This window comes from Silene latifolia, chromosome 7 (assembly GCF_048544455.1).
Source record: "Silene latifolia isolate original U9 population chromosome 7, ASM4854445v1, whole genome shotgun sequence".
Classification (NCBI taxonomy): domain Eukaryota; kingdom Viridiplantae; phylum Streptophyta; class Magnoliopsida; order Caryophyllales; family Caryophyllaceae; genus Silene; species Silene latifolia.
In genome coordinates, this window is record NC_133532.1 from 76,219,099 (window position 1) to 76,235,965 (window position 16,867).

General features: G+C 39.6%; 1 protein-coding gene across 1 annotated transcript; it reads left to right on the forward strand.

Annotated features, from left to right (window-relative positions):
• Positions 1 to 11,050: 11,050 nt before the first annotated feature.
• On the forward strand, positions 11,051 to 11,914 carry LOC141590254 (uncharacterized). The gene has a single exon (XM_074410858.1). It carries the CDS (start codon positions 11,051 to 11,053, stop codon positions 11,912 to 11,914), a length of 864 nt encoding a protein of 287 aa, XP_074266959.1.
• Positions 11,915 to 16,867: the final 4,953 nt, after the last annotated feature.

Here is a 16,867-nt window from a genome sequence, read left to right on the forward strand (position 1 = left end):
GACCAGTCGGCCGAGTAGGCGGTCACTCGATCGAGTGCGTGGTGCACTCGGTCAAGTGTCATCTGGCCAGAAGGTTTTCATTCTTAAACTCGTTTCCAAGCTTTCCTATCTCATCACACAATGCTAATAGACTCCAATGGTGACTAATACACCATTAAATAACCGAATTAGACACAAACTCTTGGCCTTATGGCCATCATCACTACACAATTACGTTGAAATATCCGAGACATACTACCGACACAAACATACTATGTCATAGTTACTTTCACAACCATCCCATATCATCCCACCAAAACCGACGACGGTATTACCATACCATCACCAACAACCGCCATAGTCGCATCGGTATCCACAACACTTACACTATCTCATGGACACGGTCTAACTACTCATTATTCTCAAGAAATAATAACGATATTATTACTCGATTAAGCACTACCACCAGGTCAAGATATACACCATGAGCGCTTATCTAACGTTTGGGAGGCAATTTCACAAACATCATCTATACTACCACTCTTAGGGCCGGAGTCCGACACAACCACTTTCACATACCATGCACACACACCTAGATTAAGTGGCCATACTAGGTAATACAAGTGATCAAATCTCTTAACAACATGATTGAATCCTCAAGCATTGCATGACATATCCTTACTCTTATATTCCGGTTTCATAAATTTTTGTCATCATTTATTCAATTCATACCATTCCCCAAGTCAAATCTCATATCCCCTAAAAACTTTTATCAACTCATATCATCACTCTCTTTTACATTTGGTACCCCAATTATTCCCTCATCATTCTATAAGTCTTACCAAAACATATGCTATTCCAAGATGTGGACATGGGCCACCCGCACGTTGGTTTCGAGGCGGCGACACTTCTCCCACGAAACCTTGGTTTGCCAAAGCACGTCATGGGCCGTTACCGATTTGTGAGGCATTGAAACCGGTGAAAGGTTGAAAAAGCCTGCATTTGTGGAGTCGCCACCAACTTATTGTGGAAAGATTGGAAACCGTTGGAATATCTCGTGCCATGTCAAGACACAAAGTAATGACATGAACACTAAGAACTCGTTACCCTTAGCATTCCATGTCTAGAATGATTGTCGAGATGCCAATGGACACGGATGTCCAAAGATAACCGGAGTAAGGGGTGAGGGTACGTATTAGGAAGCTCTTTAGTTCGAACACCTAATCCCGCCCGCCTCGAGAATGGCCTCTACTAATGATTGGGGAAATTGTTCATATTTGATATGTCATCGATGTAATATATGCAATGCAACAAACATAGATTAATCCTAGCATGTGAAATTAGACTATGTCGGTTAACACGTGTTTTAGCAAACAATATGGTCGAAGTAGATGTTAGATTCAATTCATGTGAATGCCATACAATTAAATCATATATAAAAATAATTACGATAAATGAATTACAATAATTAAAATTACAAACTTTACAAAGTTTATTTGATCTAGGTCAAAAGCACGCTCAAAGACGGGATTTCGAAGAAGAAAATAAAAGGAAAACAAAATTGGAATTAAAATACGAAAATATGTCAGATTAGAAGTGATAGTACGAATAATAGTTGATTTAAACCGTAATTAGGAGCTACGTCAAAGCGAGAGAGAGTTCAGAGACAGAAACCAACCCAGAACAGGCGCAACATCTGATGCGTCCTCTGGAAGAGGCGCAACACTCCTTGCGTCTGTTCTAGAGCTGGGTTATGGCTGTGAAGTCAAAACCGCAACATTGTTATCGTTCCTTGGTAGATTTAAGATCGATTGTTGATATTATAATCAAGTTGAAGTGTTTTTGTTGGGTAATATCCGTATAATACCCTTTAATTATAGGATTATAACGCAAATTTTATATGCAATTTATAGTCATAAACGAAAAACACAATGAAACGATAAAGATTAAGTAATAACCTCCGGTCCTAGTGCAATTCGGCAATGAGAGATCAAAGTAGATCTCCTCCTAAACGATGCACCCAAGATTGTCCGAGAAATGCCCTTGTGCTAGAAGGAATCCTCTAATTGCCTTGCAATATCGAGAGGATTGTTTTGTGAGGTTTTGTTGGATGAGAGATCCGAATTTTGAGAGGCACTTTTCTCAAAACCCTAAATTTTTAGCAAATGAATGATTAGGTTTCAAGTGAGGAGAGAGCTCTCCTTTTGTCTCCTCTCATTCGGCCAAAACCGTGTGGACTAGGAGGAAATGGGCTTCCATTTTCTCCTTATTTTTAACTCGTGGTCCGAGGCTAAAATGTATACAACGCGGTGATTATTATAGACTGTCATCGGTTATCGGATATTAAATCATCAACTAATAACACGGATTAGTTGAATTATTAATACATGTCCGACAAAGACAATATTGTATAATTATATTCAATATATATTTAATTAAATATAAAACGCTTATATTCAATTTTACGAATTAACCGCTTAATTCGTCTTAGCCATTATTATTTAATCCGTATTAAATAAAATATCTCAACATCACATTTTGACTAATTATTAGTCAAATAACTCAGACTAACTGGTTAGTCAAATTTGGCATCTACATGACTGTATTTTCATACCGTCACATCTCTCAAACGTATCCTATAGGTGTGACTTTTAGGGACCAGTTGATCACCGCCATCTGTATGACAATAACGTCAAACTTATCTAGCAAGCCAACCGTTATTGATAAACGTCGACCAACTGATTATGATACAAAAGTATACCCTTTGATCCTTTTAGAGATTTATAAGTCCTTGCACTAATCGTAAAGGACACATTTGCCCCAACAAGCTCCCACTTGTCCGTACAAGTGTATGTGCAATGATGTTATCCGCACTAACTGGAGGACACAGCTCCAACAAACTCCCACTTGTCCGTACAAGTGTATGTGCGATAACCGATTCTCATATTCATTTAAAATTTCTCCCACTCAATGTAAAACAATTTGCAGATCCGGATCCGCAAAGGTCGTATTTTACAATCGATCGTATCATGAGTGGTTTCCCGACTAGAGAGTAACTTAAGCGATAAAACGAATCCGTATCCGAGCATGGCCATGCATTTGATTCTGACTCCTCGAGTGGCCCCGAGAAATATCGAGTACCGATAAAGGCTGAATATTTTCTTCAACTCGAACTCCTTCCGATCTAAGCACAGCATGAAATGACCCGGAAAAAATCTACTTGGCCCCCTTTACGGATGACCGTGAGAAAGAAACCAAAGTCACCCAAAATCTGCCTTAGTCTCAAGAGACAGTCGATAGTCAAAAGAATCGACTCTTAGGATCACCATGGAAGTCCTATCCACGACCGGGCACCGAATGTTATAAAACATTTAGGACTCCACGTCGATGTCACAATTGTGTCCTACGAAATATCCGTATAAATCGCCTCTGTGATTGGTCAGTCAACCGGTTGACTTATGGCTCGTTGAACCCACCATCAACCAACGTCACAAAATAATTGCCAGAGTTATCAGCTCATGTGGGCAATTAAGGACTGAAAAAAATATAATGTTCGTTCAGTTCACTTTGTGGTGTTCAAAAATTGTCGTACAATTCCACATGAAAAAACAAAATATATAAATATCAAGACGATGATGTCGTATAGAGTACAAAAGGGAATGAATCTAATCCATAAAAGAGTACTACAACTTAGGAACACGTTTAATTCCCATGGAATTAACGTGCCCTTCATGCTTATCTTGTCGTAATGCTTTAGTGAGAGGATCTGCTATGTTATCATCTGTAGCAATCTTTTCTATCACTACTTCCTTTTCCTCCACGTAATCTCGGATTAGATGAGCTTTCCGTTGTACATGTCTAGACTTGTTGCTAGACTTTGGCTCCTTAGCTTGGAAGATGGCACCACTATTGTCGCAATAGATGGTGATCGGGTCATTCGAACTAGGCACTACAGATAGCCCATGTAAGAATTGACGCATCCATATCGCTTCCTTTGTAGCTTCAGACGCGGCATAGTACTCGGACTCGTCGTAGAATCTGTAACAGTTTGTTTGGAACTCTTCCAGTGACTACAGCGCAATTAAGAGTAAAACGAATCCGACCGAGATTTCGAGTCATCACGATCCGTTTGGAAGCTAGCATCTGCGAATCGGTTTGCGCATAGCTTTTGAGGGCCTCCATAAGTCAATGCCCAATCTTTAGTCCTCCGTAGGTACTTAATAATGTTCTTGACAAATGCCAGCCAATGTGGTTCACCCGGATGCTTTGTTGGAATCGACTTGTCATACTCAATGCATATGCCACGCGTGCGGGCGTGTGCATATCATGGCATACATGATTGATCCTATAGCCGAAGCATAGGGAATCCGTGCCATGCGCTCTTTCTCTTCCGGTGTCTCTGGTGCCTGAGACTTGCTCAAATGCACCCCTGGAGCCATAGGAAGGAACCCCTTCTTGGAGTTAGTCATGCTCAATCTCTCTAGGACTTTGTCTATGTAAGACTCCTGGCTGAGAGATAGCATCCGTCGTGATCTATCTCGATAGATACGGATGCCTAGAATTCTTTGTGCCTCTCCCAGATCTTTCATCTGGAAATGGTTTTTCAACCATACTTTCACCGAAGTTAAGAGAGGTATGTCATTCCCAATCAGGAGTATGTCATCGACATACAATATTAGGAAGACAATCTTGCTCCCACTCGACTTGATATAAAGACATGGTTCCTCGACCGATCGAGTAAATCCATTTTCTTTAATCACTTGGTCGAAGCGATGATTCCAACTCCTTGATGCTTGCTTAAGTCCATAAATGGAACGCTTAAGCTTGCACACTTTCTTAGGATGTTCTGGATCGATGAAACCTTCGGGTTGTACCATGTACAACTCTTCCTCCAAAAAGCCGTTTAAGAAGGCGGTTTTCACATCCATTTGCCAAATTTCATAGTCATGAAAAGCGGCGATCGCTAAGAGAATCCGAATGGAACGCAGCATGACTACGGGTGCAAAAATTTCATCGTAGTGCAAACCTGGCACTTGGGTGAAACCTTTAGCAACTAGTCGTGCTTTATAGATATCTTGTTGACCTTCCACAGAATGCTTTATCTTGTAAAGCCATTTGCATTGAAGGGGACGAACCTTAGCAGGTAAGTCAACAAGATCCCATACGTGGTTCATATACATAGAGTCCATCTCGGATTGCATGGCCTCAAGCCATAGCTTTGAGTCAGAACTAGTCATGGCACCTTTATAGGTTGCGGGTTCACTACTCGTTAAGAGTAGAACGTCATCTATGTCATGTTCCTCGACCATACCAATGTATCTGTCTGGAGGAATAGAGACTCTTCCCGACCTCCTAGGTTCCTCAGAATATTCACGCAGCCGGGATTGAAGGAATTGGTTCCTCCAATGGTTGCTCGGTATTTGGTTCTGGAATCTCCGACAGGTCGAAGGTTCTATCACTCTTTGCATTCTCGAGAAATTCCTTCTCTAATAATGTCGCACTAGCCGCAACAAAAACACGTTGTTCGGTTGGCGAATAAAAGTAATGACCAAGCGTTCCTTTAGGATAACCTATAAAGTACGTCTTGACCGATCGCGGGCCGAGCTTATCCTCGTGTCTCCACTTGACTTAAGCCTCGCAGCCCCAAACCCGTATAAAGGACAAGTTAGGGACCGTTCCCTTCCATAGTTCATATGGAGTCTTGTCAACAGCTTTAGACGGACTTCGGTTAAGTATTAGAGCAGCTGACAGAAGAGCATAACCCCACAATGAGTCAGGCAACACGGTGTGACTCATCATGGATCGAACCATATCAAGTAGTGTTCGATTTCTCCGTTCGGACACTCCATTCAATTGAGGTGTTCCAGGTGGAGTTAACTGTAGTGCAATCCCACAGTCCTTTAGATGTTGATCAAACTCATGAGAAAGATACTCGCCACCACGATCTGAACGTAGTGTTTTAATCTTTCTACCCAATAGGTTCTGTGCATGCCCTATTCTCGGTATTCTTTGAATTTCTCAAAGGATTCACTTTTATTTTTCATTAAGTAGACATAGCCATATCTACTTAAATCATCCGTGAAAGTGATGAAATACCTATAGCCTTCTCGTGCGGTGATTGACATAGGACCACATACGTCCGTGTGTATGAGTCCTAATAGGTCAGCAGCGCGCATTCCAACACCTTTGAAGGAAATCCGAGTCATCTTACCGATGAGACATGATTCACACGTGCCAAATGATTGAAAATCAAAGGCCGAGGTAGCTCCATTTTTTATGAGCTGTTTTACGCGTTTCTCATTAATGTGTCCCATACGGCAGTGCCATAGATACGTTTGATCTTTGTCACCAACCTTTAACTTTTTATTCATTACGTGTAATATTTCGGTTGTCTGATCTAAAACATAAATTCCGTTCATGGAGACTGCCTTGCCATAAATCATATCGTGTAATGAGAAAATGCAAGTATTATTCTCTATTACAAATGAAAATCCAAGTTTGTCAAGTGCAGAAACTGAAATAATGTTTTTCAAAGATGGGTACATAATAGCGATTATATAAAAATAACTCAAATCCGCTAGGAAGCTGGATCACATATGTTCCCCTTGAGACGGAAGCCACTCGTGCTCCATTCCCAACACGCAGGTCCACCTCACCCTTTACGAGGGGTTCGATGTTTCGGAGCCCCTGCACATGATTACACAGATGAGAACCACAACCAGTATCAAGTACCCAAGTTCCGTAACTTGCGTGGTTAATCTCAATCATATGAATAAAAGTAGAAGAGAGAGAAGACATACCAACAGGTTTAACACGACCTGCCTTTAAGTCCTCATGATAAACAGGACATGTACGCCTCTAATGCCCAGTCTTGTGGCAATGATGGCACTCCATGTTTTCATTCTTGCTCTTTGTCGCGCCTGATGAGGTGCTCGACTCACCAGGCCCACTCTTACCTGAACCCGACTTCTTGAACTTCGGTTTACCTACTGCTAGGTTTGCCTGAGCTTTGCCCTTACCTTTCCCCTTGTTTGTCACAACGAGAACATCCTGTTTCAAGCTCCCACTGAACTTCATGTCCTTCTCGGTCTGTACGAGAAGGGAGTGCAGTTCATGGGGACTTTTGTTCAAGTCATTCATATAGTAATTCGCTCTAAATTGCGAAAAACCATCGTGGAGTGAGTGAAGCATGCGGTCGATCACAATGTTCTCGCTAATCTTACAATCAAAGGTCTCCAGCTTCTCGACATTCTCAATCATGCTGAGAATGTGTGGGCTAACTGGTTGGCCCTTCTGGAGTCTCGCATCAAAGAAGCGAGTTGTATGCTCATAGGTCACGATTCTCGGTGCTTTCGAGAATTCCTTGGTGAGCGTGGTGAAAATCTTGTTCGCACCATGGGCTATGAAGCGTTTCTGCAAATTGGGTTCCATTGCAAAAATGAGTACGTTTTTAATCGCACCCGCTTCCATCCAGAAATCGTTAAACTTGGTGATTTCAGCAGCTCTAGCCGTGGGACCTGGGTTTGCCGGGATGGGCTCTAATAGATATTTGAGCTTCCGTCGCCGGCGGCATTCCGTAATGCCGCCTCCCGGTCCGCGAAGTTTGATCCATCATTCTTGATCGAGTAGACCGATTCATCCGATTCATGAAGATCCGAAGCGGGACTCACGGTCCAATGTGGCACTTGGCATTGGGTTATCGTAGAACCACCATTTGTTATTAGCAGTTTAAAAGTTCGTGATCTACACTGAAAAAGAAAGAAAAACAAAAACGAAATAAGCAACTCATTGAGGTGATTTAAGTCTATTTAAAACTTCATTTTAACGTGTAGACTTGCGCACTTGCATAATTGATCTCCCTCAAGAATGATACAAGTGATCCCAAGACTCAATTTCTGTAAATTGATAAGCCAACTGTTTAGCTAATTCTTCCGCAAGAACTCTTGGTCGATAGATTTCCGTAAATCCTATCTATAGTCCACCATAGTCACAGGATCGTACGAGTGACTATAGTGTTGAGATAAAATAAGTCAATCGGTTCCAACTTACCCGACGTAGAAGGGGTCATATTATGCCTACCGACGAAGAAGGGATTCATTGGAGTTTGACCTATAAAGACCGTTCTCAATTTTTGATTATACGAGGAAGATCCCATCAACTTAATTATAATTCATATTAAGTGAACGAATAACTAGCGTCTGCGTGAATGAATTAATTTAGGTGATGGCTTAAAAACATGTGACATGAGAATGTCAAAGAAAACTAACTCGTGACCTCTATATGTGTCAGTTTTCAAGCAATAATTAGGTGGTTTGGTTTTTAGGCGGAATATGATGCATATTATCGTTACGAAAAATAAATAAAAGAATGCAATACGTAAATAAAAATTCCTAGTGTGGCCTATCCTAATAAAAAAAGAACATAAAACAACTTTGGAATCCACCGTTGGACCCGAGAAGCTTGTCTTGATGTTCCATCTTGATCCATGTAGCGGGAGTGAGCATCCGGTCTCCTTCTTTAGTCTTCTCAAAATTACAATTAAAATTTACAAAATATAAACCTATTTACATTCTAAATAAAAACTGTAATTAAAAGAAATAAAGGGAGATACGAGATCTCAAAATACAACCAAGACCGTGTTCCATCATTACGGTAACACGTTCTACTAAGGCCACACTAAGTTACAACCGTTTGCAAAAATAAAAAAATACGTAATTAAAAGCATTCAAATTAAACAAGAACGAAAAATAAAATGCATCAACTAAAAATTAAATTTATTCGTGACATAATTCCGTAATTATGTTAAATTTATCCAAACCACCAAAGATAATTAAAATTATGTGACAAAACCGCTTCATCAACTTAATTTTAATTCGTGATAATCCGTTACTTTAAATCGTTTTAAAGTAATTTGATTGTTCGTGGGTGAACCGTTTCACTATCAAGCGAGTGCATAATTCGTATTATGCAAAATTGGCCGAGAAAAAAAAAAAACAAAACAAATTTTTTTTTTTCTTTTACTGTTGGGCGTGAACAGTACCCGTAAAAATTTTTTTTTTTTTTTATTTTTATAAAATTGCTCATTGCCGTGAGCAAAAAGAAGGGAAAAAAAAAAACAACCGCTCAAAACGAGATCAAACAAGTGATCAAACAACAAAACGATTTGTAAAAACTCAATTGCAATTTAATCTAATCCGGATTAAAACAAAATTACAATTGACATGATCTTCACATATTGTTGTAATTATCGTTTAAAACAACAATTCGCAAAGAACAAAAAGAATACAAATCAGAAAATCGACAAAGATACAACCGTGTAAACTGGACACGGTTTCCTATGCAAAAACAGGCCGTGGCACATAAAAAAAAATGCCGAGACCAACATGCCACACGGTTTATCAAAAATTTTATACAAAAATTATCGATTTGATAAAAACCAATTGCGATATCACCTAATCCGTATAGAAATGAAATAGCAATTGATAGATCTCTAACATATTACAATGAATATCGATTACAAAATAATATGCAAAGATCAAATCGACAACAAAACAAGAACATGGCACGAATTCCAAGAAAATCAGCCGTGTAAACAAAAGGACACGGTTTTCAAAAATAAAAAAACAATCGTGCAATCAAAAAAAATTCTGCCGTGTGGAATTTTGCATAAAAAAAATTAATCGATCCATTTCGTTTGATGAAAAACACATAGAAAATTTACGTGGCCTCGCTCTGATACCACTTGTTGGGTAATATCCGTATAATACCCTTTAATTATAGGATTATAACGCAAATTTTATATGCAATTTATAGTCATAAACGAAAAACACAATGAAACGATAAAGATTAAGTAATAACCTCCGGTCCTAGTGCAATTCGGCAATGAGAGATCAAAGTAGATCTCCTCCTAAACGATGCACCCAAGATTGTCCGAGAAATGCCCTTGTGCTAGAAGGAATCCTCTAATTGCCTTGCAATATCGAGAGGATTGTTTTGTGAGGTTTTGTTGGATGAGAGATCCGAATTTTGAGATGCACTTTTCTCAAAACCCTAAATTTTTAGCAAATGAATGATTAGGTTTCAAGTGAGGAGAGAGCTCTCCTTTTGTCTCCTCTCATTCGGCCAAAACCGTGTGGACTAGGAGGAAATGGGCTTCCATTTTCTCCTTATTTTTAACTCGTGGCCCGAGGCTAAAATGTATACAACGCGGTGTTTATTATAGACTGTCATCGGTTATCGGATATTAAATCATCAACTAATAACACGGATTAGTTGAATTATTAATACATGTCCGACAAAGACAATATTATATAATTATATTCAATATACATTTAATTAAATATAAAACGCTTATATTCAATTTTACGAATTAACCGCTTAATTCGTCTTAGCCATTATTATTTAATCCGTATTAAATAAAATATCTCAACATCACATTTTGACTAATTATTAGTCAAATAACTCAGACTAACTGGTTAGTCAAATTTGGCATCTACATGACTGTATTTTCATACCGTCACATCTCTCAAACGTATCCTATAGGTGTGACTTTTAGGGACCAGTTGATCACCGCCATCTGTATGACAATAACGTCAAACTTATCTAGCAAGCCAACCGTTATTGATAAACGTCGACCAACTGATTATGATACAAAAGTATACCCTTTGATCCTTTTAGAGATTTATAAGTCCTTGCACTAACTGTAAAGGACACCAGCCCCAACAGTTTTAACCGATTATATGTATCCGGGTAAGTCATAAAATGAATTAAAAACGAGAAATTACAGTGGTTTACACGATTAACTCGTGTCGGAAATACAAAAAAGGGAAACTTGAGATTAAATTAAGATGGAATTAGACAAATAAGACTCGTAAGAAAATTTATGTATCAAGTTAGGATTCCAGAACTTCGACAGGAACAAGTCGAAACCCCGAAAAATCGATTTGAATTAAAACGGCAAAAACCCGCAAGTATTGAATTACTCGGGATTAAGGACGATTAAAGCATTGTAATCAAAAGGGAATTGTTAAAACTTGATTTATATGCTGAAACAACAAAGAAAACAAACAGGATGCTGTTACTAGGGTTTGGTCAAGATTGGATAGAGTGCTCTCCAACCCCTTATGGTGAAATTCATTTTCCTACTACTCAAGTTCATGTATTGCCAGCAGGGGTCTCTGATCATCCCCCTCTCTTTGTCACTGTTACTGATGTCCACCCCCCAAGGAAAAGATTCAGCTACTTGAATTGCTGGGAAGCTCATGAGGAGTATGGTATCAGGGTCAGGGAGGCTTGGGACACTCCTGTCAGAGGTAATGCTATGTATAGCTTGTTCTCTAAATTAAAACAAGTTAGGCAAAAGCTTACTGTGTTACATAAGCATTCATATTCTAGAATTTCTGAGAAAGTAAGGGAAGCTCAACAACATCTGCATGATTGTCATTCCTGTCTCCAGGGTAATCCTTTGGATCCTGACTTAATTGTTAAGGAGAGGGATTTATTACATGCTTATCTGGTTCTCAAGAAAGCTGAACATAGCTCTCTGCTTCAAAGAGCCAAGGTTCAGAGTATCAAATTCAATGATGCCCCTACTAGCTATTACTTCTCTAGAATTGCTTCTAGGAAGCACCAAGGTATTATTGGGAAGCTGAAGGATAGGCAAGGGATGGACAGGGATGGGGTGTCTGCTGTCAATCAGGCCTTTGTTGAATACTACCAGTGGTTATTAGGGAAGCATAGTCCTGTTGACACTTCTCTCATAGACATATTGGAAGGTCCTAGGTTTCCTGCCTCTGGATGTGAGGAGATCTGCAAGGATATTGATGACAAAGAAATCAAGATTGCTCTCTTCTCAATAGCTCCTAACAAAAGTCCTGGGCAAGATGGGTTTTCAGCTCAATTTTTCAAAACTAATTGGGACATCATAAAAAAATGATTTCTGCAAGGCTGTTAAGGCCTTCTTTCAGACATGCCATATGTCTAAGCAATCTAATACAACTTTGCTTGCCCTTATTCCCAAGGAGTCTGTGGTGGAAACTGTCATGGATTATAGGCCCATAGCTTGTTGCACAGTATTTTACAAAACTGTTAGCAAGATCTTATGTTCCAGGCTTAAACCTTTTTTGCCTGATATTATGGGTAAGGAGCAGGGGGCGTTTGTCAAAGGGAGAAGTATATTTGAGAATATAATGCTGATCCAATCTCTGGTCAAGGGCTATGCTCAACAGGGTGTTTCACCTAGATGTTTAATCAAGGTAGACATAAGGAAAGCATTTGATTCTCTTCAATGGGACTTTATTGATAAGATGCTGCAGCATTTTTACTTCCCTGATAAATTTAGGAAGTGGATAATGGGATGTATTACTTCCACCTGGTTCAGTTTAAAGGTGAATGGTGATCATGTTAGTTTTTTCAAAGGGGCCAGTGGACTCAGACAAGGAGATCCCTTATCTCCTTTTCTGTTTGTCATGAGTATGGAAATCTTATCACGCTTTTTAAGGGGCATACATAAGCTGCACCAGGTCTCTTACCATCCTAAGTGTGGCAGGATAGGTTTGAATCATATGATCTTTGCTGATGATTTGATGATATTTGTCAGGGGTGATGTTGCTTCAGTCAGAGATATTACCTCCTCCTTGGACTCCTTTGCTAAAATGTCTGGATTAATTGTTAACCCTGATAAAACTAATATCTATATGGGAGGTATAAGGTAGAATATTAAGCAGGAAATCTTGAATGCTACTGGTTATACTGAAGGAGATTTTCCATTCAGATATCTTGGAGTCCCTCTCAATGAAGGAAGACTAAACAAAACCATATTTGCTGATATCTTATTCAAGGTTCATGGGGCTCTTAATCACTGGACTACTTATAAACTCTCTTATGCTGGGAAAATTAGCCTCATAAACTCTGTTATTTTTGGTTTGGAGCAATTCTGGTGCTCAACTTTATTGTTACCAAAGGGTGTACTCAGGTTAATTAATAAATCCTGCAAAAATTTTCTTTGGAATTCTGAAGAAGGGCAAAGGAAACTGATAATGAAAAGTTGGGCCTCTTGTTGCTCTCCCTACCAGGAAGGAGGATTTAATATAAAAGAGATTATGTCCTGGAATAAATGATTTACAAGTGGATTTGGGGACTCATTAATTAATCTGATGGGTTCTGGGTCACTTGGAATTACTCTTATAATATTAAGCAGGGGGATTTCTGGACTATGCAAAAGAAAAGCACACATTTTGAGAGTTGGAGGAGTATATTTCATTTCAGAGAAGAGTTAGTGGCTATGGCAGGATCTGGTGATAATGCTCAGGGGTTGCTGCAGAGCTGTGTCAGGAAGGGTAAGCTCAGGCTTCATTTGTTATATGATCACTTTAGGCAGCGTGGCAATACTTTGAGTTGGACTAAGGCTGCTTGGAATCGTGCTTTATTGCCTAAGCATAGTTTTTTCCTGGTAATGGCTATGCAAAGGAAACTGGCTACTATTGACCAGTTGAACATCAGAGGGGTGTACATGGTGAACCGCTGTATATTATGCAAGATGGACAATGAATGCCATAAGCATTTGTTCTTTCAATGATGCTATTCTTCTATGGTATGGAGGCAGGTTTTAACTTGGATGAATATGCATAACAAAACTGTAAAGTTGAGCAAGGAGATGCACTGGATTGCTGGTAGAAGATCTTGCAAACATTGGAAGGCTAGATGGTACACCAGTTGTTTGGGAGCTACTGTCTACTGCCTTTGGGAGGAGCGTAATACACGAATATTTTCTGGACAGGAACATCAGTTTGATTATGTGGTGAAACGTATTCAATATTTAGTTAAAGTCAGATTATTATATGTAACTCACCCCTCTAAAGAGGGTGAGATTGTAGAAGCTCTAGATGGATGTTAGTTGAGGAAACTTGTGGTTCTCCTTTTGTAAGATTGGCCATCTATTCCCTATATGGATGAATAATATGGCTTGCTTTTCTTGCAAAAAAACAAAGAAAACAAAGAAAAACGAAAGAAATAAGAAAAAGAGAAACTTGCAGGAAGTCGAGGAAGAAGAAGAAGAGCAGGAGCAGTAAGCAGCCTCTAGTAGAGGCGCAACAATGCTGCGATCCTTCGAAGAGGCGTAGCTGCTGCTGTGTTTCTTCTCGACATCCGACCTCTACTGTTTTATAAAAAATGGTTTTAAAAGATGGATTTTAAATCAGTTTTCAAACGTGCTTTTGATATAGATCTACATTAATTGATATAAAATAAAAAGTACAATAATAAAATGGGATTTACACTCTCAGACTTACATGTTTGACGAAATGAGATTGACTAAAGTTATCGTTTAGTGATTGCTCGACTCGAATATGCGTGGAAAGTGCCCTCGTTAGAGGATTTAGTAAATTGATTAGGTTGATTAAAAGGTGCAGTTGGTCAAATTGGTCAATCTATGCAACGTGACTGGGACTCAGAAAGATCTGAGCTTACATGGTCGATTGATCAAGCACGTAGGCGTTGAAAGCAATAGCGCAGTCTAGAATGCAAAGAGAGAGAAGATAAGGGGCGGAACACCTGCGTGCCAAATACGGAGGCCGAAGGTCTCTATTTATACTAAACATATGGAAGAGTTTAGGAATGACACGGATTTGAAAACAAATCACGGAAATATTCTGAAAACATGAAAAGAGGGTTGGAGAAGAGGCGCAGCAGCTGCTGCGTCATTTCCCCAGAGATTTCCTCCTCAGCAAGAAAAATTTCCGCGTTTTAAAATGGAATTTCGGTAGATAAACAATTCCTTATTCCATAAAACACAATATACAAAGATATTTACTAAAAAATATTAATTTTAATTAGGAGTAAATATCCATAGAATTCTAGAACATTCCGGAATATTCCGATTCGGTATTTAAACGGTTTTTAGAAAATGAAGCTGTTTTTGACCCGTACTCCAAATTAACTCTAATTACTGTCAAAACGACCGTATCGGTGCATAGATGACGACCAAGGGGTTGAATCGAGTGTTTGAGCTATCACTTGTCGATGAACATACGGACTGTCACAAAATCGTTCCGCGTATCAAACATACAGCCCAATCATCACTGGGTGGTTGGCGGGAGGTGTAGAAATGAGGTATCTACAGAGCCCACACTTTGACTGAGGCTTGGACAAGGCAAAAGTCAACGTATTGCCATCAAGTCAATCAGAGATTACAACCTGACGACTATGGCGATGCGAGGCGGCTGAGCCAAGGACCTGTTGTAGGGAATATTTTAGAGTATGTCGACTTCCGGGGAGGTTTGTTTAAAGTCCATTAGACTACGTAAGGAAGATCGTCAGCCATAAGAAGAAACCATACCTGTGACACCCCTGGGTGAAACAAGACTGAAGGCGTTTCGGCAAAACTCTTTGGCCTAAAGATAACTTGGTGTCTGAAGGCATTACGGGTTACAGGGATTCTGAAGAAACTTCTCAACACTTCTGAAGGCTAACTTTGAAGACTATCTCTAAAGGGAAAGGCTGAAGGACAACTCACTAAAGGACTGAACATGAGGGCGTAACTGAAAAGAACTTGTGGAATTTATTGAAAAGAGGCTATTTGAAGGTTACTGAAAGGATTATCTGAGGGTTGTCTGAAGGAAGAACATATGAAGGTTATCCTGAAGGAATAAAGGATTATCTGAAGGATTAAGGCAAGTTTCTGAAAGATCTGAAGGATTTAAGGCAAGTTTCTGAAAGAATCTGAAGGATTTAAGGCAAGTTTCTGAAAGATCTGAAGGTAAGGAACTCTTCGGGAGTTGTTTCTCTCAAACTCCGTGGGAAACCATATGAGGGTCAGCAGGACGTTGGATGAAACCGCTGGAGAATCTGCTCGCGTTGGTCTCAAGCGAACTCTGTTTCTGAGAAATACGTGGGCTGTAAGCGACAATGAACTCTCGCTGGGGAACACATTGATGACTCTGCTGGAGAAGCATCATATGTTGAGTCAACAACGTCGTGCCCTTGGCACAGCTGAGGAGAAAATAATAGATCGATAATGACGCGTCCTTGGCATTGCGGGGAAACGTATTTGATCGACAACGGCGCGTCCTTGGCACCGCTGAGAAAAAAATCTGCCCGGGTTGTTGCAAGCGAAATTCTAATAAAGAGAATAAGCCCATGAACTGTATTTAGTGATCATGAATTCTTGTAATTTTCTTGATTGTCATGGAAGAAACCTTGGACAATACTGCGAATACTGCTGGGGAATATCTTGAGTGTCGCTGGAAAAAATGAAGAGTTGAGCGAAGCCCCAACTTGAAGCGACCACTACTTCTGATACTCACCTTCATGATTAGTAGCCATATAATAACGCAATCTAATAGGCAAATAGCACACTACACATGAGGAAACGCAATTAGCACATGGACCTCAAATGAGGAAGGAAACATACAAGTTTTGAATGCTCTTTTCTTTATAAAATTTGTTTAAAGCTTGAAATAAAGATGAAATTTGTTGCTTGTAATGTGTTATGCATATTCAATGGTTTCTAGTGACATGACTTGATGTGATATAGACTCACTACGATGCAAGACGCAACGCTGACTTAAATTTGACGCGACGCAGGGATGAATTTGATAGACTTTGCCTAAGTTTGCGCAACCCCTAGCCAAGTGTGGGTGACAATGCGTATCAGTTCCAAAGGTAGAAGAATTGCAATGGGTACATATAAAGGCAAGGCATCAGCCATGGATCAGCTGTCTACTTGGACATCTTTTGACATCATTTTGCATAACAATACTCCTCTTGAGGCACGATAACTTCGAGAATCGATCTAAGACATTGCCATTGTCTAGACCAAGCACTAGCTTGACTCAAATGAGACTTAAGAGTAAAAAGGAGGAATAAAGGAAGGGTGGCGCCTTGGAAGAGA